Raw genomic sequence first — 14,514 nt, 5'->3', positions numbered from 1 at the left:
CAAAGCCATTCCCGACCATCTCAGCCGGCCACCTGAGCAACGGCTTCCTAGGTTTGACCCTGGCCCCCAGGCGGCGACGCGGGCTGCTGGATCCGCGTGGGCGCCGCGAGCTCCGGGGCGGGGCGGGGCGCCGGCTCAGCCGACCCTCCGGGCTCTCGGGACCCTCCCCGTCCGCCCGGCCCGCCCTCGCCGCGGCGCCCCGCCCCGGACGCGGGTGGAGGCTGGCTGCTGGAGGCGCCCGGCCGCCGGGACTCTACGGCCGAGCCCCAGGGCTGCGGCGGCTGCCTCCGCGCGACCCGGCGGGCCCAGCTCGGCCGCCGGGAGCCTGCGTTGTCCGCGCCTCAGACCTATCGGACCCCGACCCGAGCGCCCAGTGCCCGATCCGGGCGGGGGCCAGGATGCCGAGCTGAGTGCCTTGAGCCGGCCCCATGACCCTGAGCACATTGGCCCGCGAGAGGAAAGCGCCCCTCGCTTGCACCTGCAGCCTCGGTGGCCCCGACATGATCCCCTACTTCTCCGCGAACGCGGTCATCTCGCAGAACGCCATCAACCAGCTGTGAGTGTCCCGCGTCTGCGAACTCTCGGAAAGTTTGCTTTCCAGCCGTCGCTTTCCCCAGCATCCTAGGCGAGGGCGAAATCGCAGCGTGCATGCTTACAAGTCTCGGGGCGTCCAGGGGGATTGTGGGATGGAGGTGCGGGGTAATCCATGGAGGCAGAAGGTCTGAGGTGGGGGAAGAGGTCGGACGGAAGAGTCTTTCGCGACATTTTCTGGTAAACTTTGGTGGGGATCTGGAAGTAAGCGTCGTCCCGGGGAAGTTGACCGAGTGACAGCCGGAGCCGTATGGCTCTCGAGAGATTCCAGGGGGTGAAGGGGTCGCGGTAGAGTCGGACCCGTCGGCCGGAAACGCGGGGGGCTCCGGTGCAGGTCCTGCGGGAGATCAAATTCTCGTTTTTTGTTTTTTTTTAAACAAGTTTACGGGTGACCATAAGTTTTTGTTGCAACCATTCGCACAAAGGCGGTCCGTTCTTCATAGAGACCTAGGCTAAAAGCGGTTGTTTTTCTTTTTGTCTCCCCCTGTAGGACTAGGTAATCACCACCCAAGCCAGCATGCGCGCCAGCTTCGTTCACTAAAGTGAAAAAACTCAAGCGCATCTTTAAATCGCAGTGTTTTATGTCTCTAAAGTTGTTACTGTCCTTCCCTTCCGTTGTGGTTTAGCTGTTTCTGAGAATTGTGTGTGCTGCAGCTTGTGGTTAATCTCACCTCACAGGATAACTTCATCTGTTCAAGCTGCATCCTTAAAGTAGTGGTGTGGTTAGGGTTACTTTACACACTGGTAGATTGGCCTGTTTAGTGTAGTCACTCCAGTGTGGCTTCAGAAAAAGTCACCTGCCGAGATTTTTCTGGACTCCCAGCTCTTAAGCAACGCTACTGCCTCTGTCCCAGGTCAACCCTGAAATACCCAACAGCACACAGTTTTCCATTATCCCTTCTTAAAGGTCCGAGAATAGCGTGTAAAGTGATTTATAGGCAATAATACACTGAATTTATTATTTTGATTAGTGGTTTGCTCTCCTATCCTACGGGATCAAACTCATTTGAACTTTACTTTTTTTTTTTTTTCCTTTGTGCTGATTGGTGGTGGAGCTGCTAAAGAAATAGGAAGGAAAAAAGAAAAATGAGTGATTTTACTGCCCTATACTGCCAATTCTACATACAATTAACTGCCTCTTTTACATTTTCTCTCAAAAAAAAAAAAAAAAAAAGACTAAAAGGCAAATGAAGTGGGGTATAAAAGGACAGAGAGTGAATAACTTAAAACTGGGTAACCACTCTCAAAATAACACCGTTAGGAATACTTAAAAACAGAAAAAGAAAAACTGCACCTCTAAGCTTTTTAGGGGGAAAGGAGTTTTGAATTACACTTCCTGGTTGAATCGAACAAGTTGAGATTTCCTTTCCTACTAATTAATGTCTTTGGGTAAGTCATTTCACTTCAGTTTCTTCCATTATAAAACGGGTACACCCCTGTAGGATCATAAGATAGCATATGTTTTTACACTTTGCAAATTGGCTTGGGAGCACTTGTGCTTGCACACACACAGGGTAATTTATAGCTGCCATTTATTGACTACTTGTCAATGTGCTAATGGCTTAGTGCCTATTACCTCATTTAGAGAAGTCGTGTTTATTTAGCATCCATACTGTTGCCTGGTTCGTTAGCATTAAAAAATCTTTGGGGCTCATTCTCCATCAAATCCTAGATTTTATGAGCTTAAACATACACATAGTTGGCACTTAAATCAGAAGTTCTTAGTTTGGTGTCCATGGTCATCTAGAAGGAGCTCTCTGGTGGCACAGTGGTTGAGACGTTTGGCTACTAACCAAAAGGTTGGTGGTTTGAACCCACAGCCGCTCTGTGGGAGAAAGATGAAACGGTCTGCTTCCAGAAAGATTTACAGCCTTGGAAGCCCCATGGGGCAGTTCTGTTCTGTCCTATAGGGTTATAGAGAGTTGGAATCAACTTGATGACAGTGGGTTTGGTTTGATTTCCTAACGGGAAGTATTTTTTCTAAGACACAGTACCCAAAACTTCAACTGGTATGTGTGTTTACTTATGGTACCAAATATGTAAATAGCAGTGATGGGTAAAGTGACTAAAAGATTAAGATTTAGGGTGATAGTAGGGATTTAAGTGTGTTTGGGGGAGATGGAGGACAGTATCTTAAAAAGTAGGTACTCAGCCTAGTAGTTCTCAACCTTGATTGCATGTTAAAATGTAGCCTAAAATGTAGCCAAAAGAGATATCGGATATCGGTGTCTGGGTGGCACTCCAGCAATTTGTATTTAATTGGTTTGAGGTACAGGCTATACACCAAGATTTTTTAAAGCTCTCCAGATGAGTTCAATGTACAATCAACGTTGATGGTCTTGCCTTGGGCTAAAAGTAGAGTCAAAACAGAATAATTCCTTTACTTTCTCTCCCATATTTCAGGATTTTCTTCCAAGAAGTTAAAATAAAATCTGTTATTCACACACTGATAGAATTGGTTGTTCTGGATATCTAGATTTTCCATTTCAGGGATTTCTATAGCCTTTATTTCAGCCATTTCAGATGGAAGTCTTTTTAAGTGCAGCCTTACGGAGCATGGAACTGTTTACAGTGAGAAAAGCACCAAATGCAGTGAAACCTGTGAGAGCTGCAACTCAGGGGAATTGCCGTGTTTTTCCAGATCTCACAAGTTTTCCACCTTTGACAGGGTGTGGTATTACCACTTTCTATTGCTATTAGTGGAAAATACTAGGGTTTACCTTTTCTGACTCAGGTTTTCGTCCCCCAGTTTACACAGGATCCTGCTTTCACCATTTTACTGTAGCTTTATTACTTGAATGAGCTGTGGTGTAGAGGTTAAGGCATTTGGCTGCTAACCCAAAGTTTAATGGTTCAAACACACCAGCTGCTCTGTGGAAGAAAGATGAGGCAGTCTGCTTCCATAAAGATTTACATTCTTGGAAACCGAATGGGGGTTGCTATGAGTTGGAATCTACTTGGTGGCAGTGGGTTATATCACCTTGAGTATTTTAAACTTTTGGTAGTCTCCATACAATGAGGTAGTTGAAATAGATAACCTATAGTTATTCTGGCTCTAACATTGTCTAGTAATGGTCCCTGATTCTGTTGCTTTGGGAGTTCTTGCTTGTTTTTTCATAATTTTGTCAAATCTTTAGTTCTCTTGTCACAGATAAGTACCACCCATAAGAGCTTTTTTTTTCTTTTTCACTTTCTCATTTGTGGCCTTAGATTTGCTGTGGCTTCAGAAATCAAGTAACAAATCCTATGAAAACTGCATCAAACAGACCAAATGAGAATCCGAAGGGTTCTCCAATGGGGGAGGTATTTTTAGAGTATGGCTGTAGGGTACCTATTTTGGTAATTTCACAGACATTGATTCTTAGCTTTCAACTGTGTTGTATGGAGGTGAAATAGAATAGCTAGAGTATTACTCTCTTTTATTGGGAATTATATCATCATTATTGGATTAAGGTCTCCACTTACCATTGCATAAAACCAAATGCGGTGCTAGTTTTGACAAATGAGTGAAGAACAGTAAGAAGTGATCAAATTCATTTCAGAAACCAAAGAATAGTTACTATCATATTCTAAGTGTTAATTCTATTAGGAAAAAAAAAAAAATGTGGACAACCTAGAGGATCAAACTTTAAAGACTCCTAAATCAGACTGAACAAATGATCAGAAAAAGTTCCATACCCTTTTTAGTAAACATCAGAACTTCTGCAAAATGTGGAAGCCTATGTGTTATTTTTAGAGAGCCAACATTCAACCTCTGAGAGGCAGTCACTAAGCAAGGTGCCAAGACATTGCTACTGTTACTGTCATATGCCAGTTAATGGCTTCTGGAGAAATCATTGGCCATGTTTTGTATTCTAAACAGTTCAGGGAAGGTTTGAGAATTATTAGATAAAATGCTGGCAAAGGTTACCATTGGAACTGTGTTCCAATTGTGAAGACCAGGCTTGAGTTTTTTGGGTTTTGTCTGTTAATCCTTGACCTAAAATACTGTATTTACTTGATTGGTTTCATATATAAGTTTGGCTTCCTAGCTGCACATCAGTACTCAACAGCAAAAAAGCATGGAAGATAATTACCCAAAACGTACCTTTTCTTGAAATTGAAAGATAGAAACTTTTTATTTTTTGTATTAGTCATAGTAATAGCTTTTTCAGTGCTGCTTTATAGTTGTCCAAGTGATTTCATGTGTGCTCATCTGAATACTGAGTCTCAGACTTCCACTTGTATCAGAATCACCTGAAGGGCTTCTTAAAACACAGACTACTGCTCGCATACCGGAGTTTCTAATTGTGTGGGTCTGGGTTGGGGCTCAAGAATTTGCAGTTCACTGATAGAGCCTGGTGGACACTGAGACTATGGCCCCTAGCTGCCCTTCAGGTCTGGAATTGAACCCACACCTGTGGCTCCCAGCCAAACAAAAGACAGGCATACGAGTTGAACATTTACCTGACATAGATACACTCCTTGGAGAGAACAATCATGGGAGAAAGAAGGGCTGTTTACGCACAGGGAGACAGCTCAGGGGGCAGGAGTGCATGGAGGGGTGGACACAGGTAAGAAGTAACTATGGGGAGGAAGTGGGAGGGGAGCTGTTGCATTGTGGTAAATTGTAGTTAATGTCATGAGACAAAGTGTATGCGAACTGCAGTATAGAAAGTGAATTTGCGGTTCAAATTCCTTGATGATGCTGATCCAAGGATTACACTTGGGGGACCACTGCTGTAGAGTTTTTCTCTGAGATAGATTGGGCAAGTCAGCATCCCCATTTCATAGAGTAATAAACTAAAGAAATCAAAATGGTGAAATGACCTGCACAGGGCTACATATTGCTATTGACAGAACTGAAACTAAAACAGCATTTCCTGTCTCCAAATCCAGAACTCTTACAGTGCTGCACTCAATATCCTGATACATACATCTTTGTATACGCTAGTGAATGTTTCTTTAGATAAATCCCTAGCAGTGGAATTTCTGCTTCTGATGGTATGAATATGTTTATAATTAGATACATATGGCCAAATTGCCTTCCAAAAAGTCTTTGCCAGTTTGCTCTTACCAGCTAGCTATACATTAAAGAGTGTCTCTTTCTTTGTATCTTCACCAACCCGGATGATGATAATGATATTAATAGTAATTTTTTTTTACTGAGCTTCTACTGTGTCCTATGCACTGCTTTAAGCATTTTGCATATTGTCCCTATTTCTCTTAACCACCTTATGAGTTAGATGTTATCCTCCATTACAGATGAGAGGAAAGCAATTTTTCTAAGATTATATAGCTAGAATGCAAACCCAGGCAGTCTTACTCTCCTGCTCTTAAATACTTCTTTATTTACATTTATTTCCCTTATGTAGAGGATTAGCATCTTTTTCTATTTTTATTGGTCTTTTGCATTTTTCTTCTGTGATTGGCTTTTTGTAGTTGTGACCATTTTTCTGTTGATTATTTGTCTTTTTCTTTTTTGTGCTCTCTATATTCTAAATAGGTGGCAAAGTACTTTGTCCTAACCTTTTAACTTTGTATCTTGTAGAAAAATTACTAATTTTTTTAATAGTCAATCAGTATTTTCTACTAGGACTTTAAGCTTTTCTGTCTTTGAAAGACCTTTCCAATCTTTCCCCCTCTTGAGGATGATAAAAATATCTTTTATATTTTTTTCTAACATGTTTACAGTTTTTAAATATTTCAGCTTTAAAACATCTGGAAAATATTTTCATTTATAACATTCTCTATTAAATTCTTGTAAGTATTCAGGGTCTGCTGCTGTGCTCTTTAAGTTCTGTTGATATGTTTTCTGTTCACACAGTGTCACACTTACTATAGATTAATGGATATTGTGATATATGAGAAGGCCTCCCTCGTTGTTATTTATTTATTTATTTTGAAAAAACATCTTGGCTATTCCTGCTTATTTTATTTTCCAGATAAATCTTACAATTAGCTTGTCAAAAGTCCTGTTGGGATTTCAATTGGTATTGACCTTCATTTAAATTACCCAGTTTTCCTCATTGTGGTAGTTACACATTTCTTATCAGGTATATTCATGGGTGTTTTATAAAGTTTTTGTTGCACTTGTGAATGAGTTCTACTTTCCCATAACTTTTTCTAATTAGTCACTGCAAGTGTGTCGTAAAAGTACTGCTTTATATATTTGTTTTTATATCAGGCCACCTTGCTGAATAATTTTATTTTCTTGATTTTCCTGGGTGGCTTATTACATCATCTGTGAGTTTTGTCTCTAAATATTTATAGCTTGTATTGCTTTGGCTAGGACCTCTAGTGTAATGTTAAATTACAGTAGCAGTGCTAGTGAGCTTTTCTTGTTTTTTTGTAGTAAAAAGAATGCTTCCTATGTTTTGTAAATAAGTAAACTATATGCTATTTAAAAAAAAAAAAAATTCACTGCCATCAAGTCAATTCCGACTCATAGCGACCCCCTTTGGATTTCCAAGGCAGTAAATCTTTACGGAAGTAGATTGCCCAGTCTTCCTTCCATAGAATGGCTGGTGGGTTTGAACCGCCAACCTTCTAGTTAGCAGTGAAATGCCTTAGGTTCTATGCCACTAGAGCTCCTTGTATGCTATAGGTTCTGGTATAGATTGTTTACCAAGTTGAGGACATTTCCTTCAATTCCTTATTTGCAAAATTTAAAAATTAGATTGTTAATGAATTTTATTAAATGCTTTTTTGACACCTATTGGAATGGTAATGATTTTTCCTCCTTTACTGTTAATGCTGTGACTTACAGTGAATTGCTAACGTTGAATCATCCTTCCATAATTGAGCTATACCCTGTTTATGCTATTCTTTTAACATATTATTGGCTTTGGTTTACTATCATTTTATTTGCGATTTCTGCATTTAGGGGCTTGAATATTTGTTGCAGGTTTGGTGCTATCTCTTCTAATTTATGTTCAATTTGTAGAGGGATTTAGGTAGATATCCATCTTTTTTATGCTCTGAAATGCTTCTTTAGCAGGAATTATGAAACTTTTGCCTTTCAGAATTACACTTAAAATACCCTATTCTCATTGACTAAGTATTACCCATAATGTTTTTAAAATCTAGCCCTTCCATGACCAAATTATTTTTTGTTTTAAGATTTTGTTGATACAGTGTTTTCTCACTTGTGTAATGTATACTGATTAAATATTTAAAAATTTTTGTTAGGGGTGGTGGATTTTGATGAATATTATGTGGGACATGTATGCCCTACTGGACTCTGGTGCCAGGCTCGGTGGGATGAGGCATGGAAAAATCTCATTATATCTTAAACCAGACAAACCAAACTCACTGCCGTCCAGTCGAATCCGACTCATAGCGACCCCTCCTTGGGTTTCCGAGGTGGTATCTCTACAGAAGTAGATTGCCTAGTCTTCCTTCTGAGGAGTGGCTGGTGGGTTTGAACGTCCATCCTTCTGGTTAGTAGTCAAATGCCTTAGGCACGACACCACCAGAGCTCCCATTGTATCTTAGCAATTGTATTTTATTGCGTGAAACATTTGAAAGCATGAGGTAATTCATAAAGGCACTGTACAGTGGCTGCACAGAGTTGTTGTTTGAGTTCCTTCTTGTTGGTGTTTCCGTCTCTACATCGCCTTCTACATCCCTTGAGCAGTACTTTCCAACCTGTCAGAGCCTTATGTCATTTGGCACCCTGCTTATATCATGGCTGCTCCTGCTTCCTTTGATTTCCTGGGCCACAGTAAGCTGCCTAATGAGAGCAAGCCTGAAGGAAAGTTAGGCGCGTCTGCCCTAGTTGTTATTATAAAACTGTTTACAGTGCCAAGGTCAATAAGGAAATCAGTCAGTGCCACCATTTGAGAGAGTACCTTCCGATTGCAAACTTTTGCGCCTCTGGTCAAAGCAGTCCACTCCTTCCAGTATTGTGTTGTATTAAGTAATTGCTCTTGGGCAGAGAGTACTGAGCAAGAGCCATCTTTGTTCTTTCTTTGGACACTTATGATGTCCTTAGGATTGTGGGACACTGACAGAACTTTCACAGGTTTATTGTCTTGCCACTTCATCACCAAACACACATGCTTTTGTACAAAACAGAAATTCTGGCCTCTGTAATTTATCTTTCCACTTCATCATTTCTGGTACCCCCTTTCTTTTGGCTCACACTGTGCCTACAGCATGCAGTCCCCTTTCATTCATGCTTTTCATCAAGTGGTAAGAGGAGAAAAAAAGTGTTGAAGGTAATGAGCCTATGAGAAGGGGGGTATCAGTGACACAGTCCAAGCACCACAGTCTCACCAAGGGAAAGAGGTAAGTCACTGTCTACATCTTTTTTTCTGAAATAGATACCAAATGGATTTGCAAAGCCAGTTTGTGGGTCAACCAAGCATCAGACTTTGTACCCATGCTTGACAGGCTTCATTGGCATACATTATTTTATTGATGAACAACCCTTGCATGGCACCATGCTTTCATCAACTGCCATGACACTTGAGGGCACACACACACTTCTTTTAGGTGGCTTTTGAGAGCACTGATGAGGGCACAGTTTTTGAAGCTGGCTGTAGCCAGTTTCTGCTTTGTGCACAGGTTTTGAATTGTCATTGCAGTGTATGTTCTCTATCAGTTTCTTGTTTTAGTCAAAAGATCTGTAACAGAAGTAACTCCTAAGAGGAGGGTCACTAGACCAGTAATGTCTGAGCTCCAACAAAACATGTATACTCATCAGTATGTGTACAACAGCGAATGTCTTTATTTCCTCTGCATTGGTTCACTGCCAGTTTTTACTTGGCATTCTAATCTTCTGTTTTTGGGTCACATAAAGGTTCATTTGGTCCTTTATAATTTCCCAAGTTTTTTTCCGTACATATAGGCAAAAAATAATCTACTTCTGTATCTTCATGGGTCAGGTCTGGCTAAACTTTGGCATATTGCAAGTGCATTGTATTTTCAAAGTAGGAGGCATAACTTTGTACTGCTTACCTATGTTTTCTTCGCTTTCATCATGGGCATCATCATCTGGTTAACCCTTTCTTCTGCATCATCAGCTGCTTCATCATCCTCTAATACCATGTCAGTGTTGTTGTTGCCATCAGAGTGAGCTTCAGAGTCCACAAGACAGGTAAGCCCGTCTGAGGCATCTTTGTCATACTCCTCCTCAGATTCATCCTCATTCTGGGGTAAAGAAAAAAGAAAACCTAGAATGTTTTCTTTGCCCTTCAAGAGTCTATTTCTAAAAGGAGGGAATTTTCAGAAAAACATACTCTGAGTTCTGTAAAACCAGAATAATATCAACACCATACCTCCCCAACAAGTATGAGAATACATAAGGGAAACATATGCATATTTTCCACCTTAAGTTCAATGCAAATAAAAAAGGGATTTAGTGTTATGGGAGAATTATTCCTGCAGTGAATTAATTTTCATCCAAAACCAGAACAGAAGTCCTCAACAATTGCAAGAAATGTACATCTAGTATGTCAAGGATGCTACAACATGTGCTTATAATGCATTGCTCCTGAAAATAAGTTACTCACCTGAGAATTAAATCATCATGAAAAGCTCAACTTCCAAGTAACACAAGGAAACCACAAATATACTAACAAGGCCTATTTCAGTGTACAAAAGCCGAAAGAGACAAAAGTTTTACACAATCACACCTCCAGGATGTACCACCTCATACAGTAACCTTTAAACACAGTGATTTGGGGCCAGGGAACGTTTCCTCAGTTGTAAAGAGTTATACATGTTCCTGCCAGATGCCAGCACGTACTGTAAGGGGGACACTAGCACCCCAAGAAGCAGAGAGGTGTTTTTTTTTTTTTTTTTTTAATGTAACTGGTACTTACATGTTCCACTGAGATTTTCACATCCCAGTGGTCAGGGAAGGGCTAGAGTCCTGTCCTTGTCCTTTACAAAAATGGACAAACATAATTCGCATAAGTGATAAGTCAGTGATTGAAACTAGGCGTTCATTTATGATTTGAGGACTTTTAAAATCTCTCTTTGATAGACACAGCTAAAGAGAATATTTTAAAGAGATATGAGATGTCTCTTTTAGTTTAAGTTAATACTGAGTATTTTTATGGTTGTTTCTGATTCTTGAATAGAGAGTATATCCTTAAAAATGGGAATTTTTTTTGAAAGTTGATTAGATTAGTTTACAGCTAGTGAATCTGCTAGGTGTTAGGGCCCTGAGATATGACAGAAAGGTTCACGATCCACTGTCAAGAGTATAAAGGTACATTTGTGCTTTTTTCAGTAGCAGTGATAACGTTGTGTGGCTTTGTCCATTGGTGTGTTTATTTGAAGGCAGTAGAATAATAATTGGCTAGGAACCAAGAGCAGATAAAAAGAACTCTCCACTTTGGCCTTACTGGATCTGTGGTTCGCCAGGTTAACTGAAGAGGAAGTCTGCAAAATGAAAACGAACAGAAAGGTCATACACTCAATTCAAGATTTCTTATTGATAAATCTAGAGTAGTTATTATTGCTAGTTGACTTATATGCTCACATATTCACTCCTGATACTGAGCAGTTCCTCCAAAATTACGTTAAGAAACCACCACCCAAAGTCAAATAAAGGAGGTTGTCAGTCTCTTTCCTAGAGCTGTTAGACTTTGGAGTAATAAAGGGACTCAAACCTGCACAGATAATCTTGCTTGCATCTTTTCTCGGGTCTCTCTGGTATATAGTCCTTGTTTTAATTACTGTATGTTAACCTGCCTAGAGACTAAAGAACAGTTCTGTAGATGCTGTCACATAGATATGTCTGAATTTCTGAGATGGACCTCCCACCCCCAAAAAATGCAGAACATTGCTGACACTATCATAATTAGATTTAAGTTGAAGAAATTACTTATAATAACTCTTTAAGAGAGATGTAACTTCTTTAGGATCCTTCTCTGTCTCTTGTCCCTTTAAATTAGTTTGTTTCTCCTAAAATTAATAAATATACCCAATCCTCATAAACACCAAAAATCTTAATTTCCTATTATTATAACATCTTTGTTTTGTGGGGGATTTTTAGTTTGAGAAAATGGAGTCATTGTGAGTCGGAATCAACTTGATAACAATAGGTTTGGCTTTTTTGGTTTATGATGCAATGTGAAAATGTATAAAATTTTCTTATTAGGAGATGAATGAAATAAATAGTTTCAAACAATGAGTAAAGCTGAATCTTTTTGAAGTCCCTTTGATGAGATTTGGTATAGAGACGGTTCTGTCAACCCTACTTGTGTGACACTCATCCCTCCACAATAAGATCTCACACTCAATTCTTAAAGTATCCTTTTAAAGTATTCTCTTTTAAAATTGTTAAGAGGTCTTTTGTGTCACATATTCACAATAACTACTTGCCATTTGTTTATGTGCCTAATAATGATAGTGTAGTGTTTAGGGTATAACAGACCTGAGTTCTGATCAAAATTTCACCTCTTATTAGTAGAATATACTCTATAGCCACCCTGAGCCTTAGTTTCTTCATCAGTAAAATGGAGCTTATTATACCTGTCAGGATTAGATATAATATTTGTGCAGTGTTGGTAGATAATAAGCACTCGGTAAATGGTTGCTACTATTTTTGCTGTTCTTGCTCTTTTGGCATGAACCAAATTATAGAAGAATTAAAATACGAAGTGACAACCCAACCTGATGGTAAAAATTGTATCGTTTGTCTCATTATTGTAATTGTACCTATTATGTGCAAGGGATGAGAGATAAAAAGAAATACAAGATAGGGTTCTTGCACTAGGAGTCCCTGGGTGTTCCAAATGGTGCTTGGCTACTAGCCCAAAGATTGGAGGTTCCATCAGGCGCCTTGGAAGAAAGGTCTGGTGATCTGGTTCCGAAAAATCAGCCACTGAAAAACCCTATGGAGTACAGTTCTGCTTCAATACACATAGACTCACCATGAAGAGTCTACTCAATGGCAATTGGTGATGGTTCCTGTAATCAGGATGCTCAAGATCTGTTGAGAATAAGACATGTCGTTAAAGACTAAATCAGAGCACAGTTTAACATATACTAAGTGCCAGATGAATGGTGCAGTTGGTGCTTTGGGTAGTCAGAGGAAGGAAAGGTAAACGAGCCTTTTAGGAAAGGCTTTATGGAAGTAGGATTTGAGCTGGGACTCTGACCTTTATTTCTGGCCCTCATAAAGTCTTGATTTGCTTAAAGGTAAAGGGTACTTCTGTAGTAGAAAAGGAAGATTACTGTGGCAGTTGTTACGGCCATGTTATGAATAATTAGCTTCAGTGAATGACTGCTATTAATGGTTTGGGGTAAGAAGGAGAGTCCAAAGTCTTTTGTGTAGTCTGAGGATGTTCTTTAGGAGATTGCTGTGAGCCTATTTTGAACATGTCATAGGGGCAGGATTTTTATCGAATATCCACTGAACACACAGCACAGTAACCAGCATTTGCAGACCTTACACAGCTTATTTAGGAAGGCTGCCAATTTCACAAAGCTGCTGTTGTTAAATCAGTACTAGTAACTAGGAGCTCTGGTGGCATAGTGCCTAAGGCATTAGACTGCTAACCTGAAGGCTGGCGGTTCAAACCCACCACCCACTCCTCAAAAGGAAAGTTGGGCAATCTTCTTGCATAGTGATAACTGCCTTGAACCCCAAGGAAGGGTCACTATGAGTTGGATTCAATTTGACAGCACGTAACAACAGCAGTAACTGGGAACACAATGTGAAATCCCCACAGGCAGTATAGGAACAGAAATCATTAAACTATCTGCTGGTGGCTTTATGGTTTCTCTCTCACACACACATGCACACATACACGCTTTCCCTCTCTCGAGTAATCCAGAGCAAAACTTCTTTCTTTGCTTTCTTCAGCTGATTACCTCAAGATATTACATCAGTATCACAGGGTAGGCGAGCTCGTTCCCATGGCACAGAGGACTTGTAATATTTACAGTGGAGTGAGCTGTAGGAGAAGAGGGTGCTGATTACTATTTTCCCTTTCTGTTACTCACTTGGTTATCATTTTCATGGCCTGGTTGACAGTTAATGGCTAAGTTTATTTAGAGTTCTGTAAGCAATGTATAGCTTCTAGTTAGTAAGTCAAATACACATGGAAACCATCCCAGCAAATATGAGGCTTTTTTATACACTTAATAAGCCTGTATTTAGGCATTAATTAATAAAGATTAATAAAGATCAAGAACTATATAAATGCCATATTACACTAAGCCCAAGTGATAGTTTAATGATACTGAGTCAGAGATTTGCTGCAGCTACTAAAAGTCCAGCAGGTTATGCCTGATTAGATTCCCTTGCACTGAGGGTGCAGGAGAAGGGCAAACTAGACTAGGTGAGAGAACCCACCTGTTTATGTCCATTTAGTGATTTTACACAAATTAATTAAACCCAATATAATTTTTCTCAAAATTAAAGAAAAACTAAAGAATGTAGATGGGCTAGTTATCTCTAATTTAAGAATTAAAAACTAATTGCTGTTGTTTTAATCATACTTTTTTATTACATACTTTCTTGGAAGTACTTAAGTATGTTTCTTGTGAACTTACTCAAATCCTGTGTTGAGACATTTTCATTCCTGTGGCTCTCTCACAGTCAGTCTCAGCCCATTGTAACTGTACTACTTACTGAAATTCTCTCACCTTGTTTTGTTACCATTGTAGGTGCTTGGAGAAATTTTCAGTGACACTGTATGCCCTGTTTGTCAGAAAATAATAGTGTCATTAAAAATAATAAAATATTCTGTCTCTTTTCAATTACAATCAGAGTCAACAAGTCGTGAATGCTGAAACTCTTCTTCATGGCAGTTTTGCAAGTCAGTTTGGGGAAATTTTTCAAATGGAGAGTCCCCTTTACTTTTTTAAAAACTTGTCTACCTTACATTTTCTTTGTTGGTTACCAGGGGTGGGAGGGGAGGGGAGGGAATGCTGTTAGATAGATAGAGATAAATATTGATTTGGGTGAAGAGAAGGGCA

General features: G+C 39.9%; 1 protein-coding gene across 1 annotated transcript in view; it reads left to right on the top strand.

Annotated features, from left to right (window-relative positions):
- Nucleotides 1-428: 428 nt before the first annotated feature.
- SSH2 (slingshot protein phosphatase 2) overlaps nucleotides 429-14,514 on the top strand; it is a 114,685-nt gene continuing 100,599 nt past the window's right edge. The window contains exon 1 of the mRNA XM_042780500.1: nucleotides 429-556. Within this exon, the coding sequence (XP_042636434.1) occupies nucleotides 429-556 (128 nt within the window). The remainder of the gene's footprint in view (nucleotides 557-14,514) is intronic.

This window comes from Orycteropus afer, unplaced genomic scaffold (genome assembly GCF_000298275.1).
Source record: "Orycteropus afer afer isolate SDZICR_OR568_19922 unplaced genomic scaffold, OryAfe1.0 scaffold00042, whole genome shotgun sequence".
In the NCBI taxonomy this organism is placed as follows: Eukaryota; Metazoa; Chordata; class Mammalia; order Tubulidentata; family Orycteropodidae; genus Orycteropus; species Orycteropus afer.
Note: the sequence above shows the minus strand (reverse complement) of the source record. Positions and strands in the feature narration are given on the sequence as shown.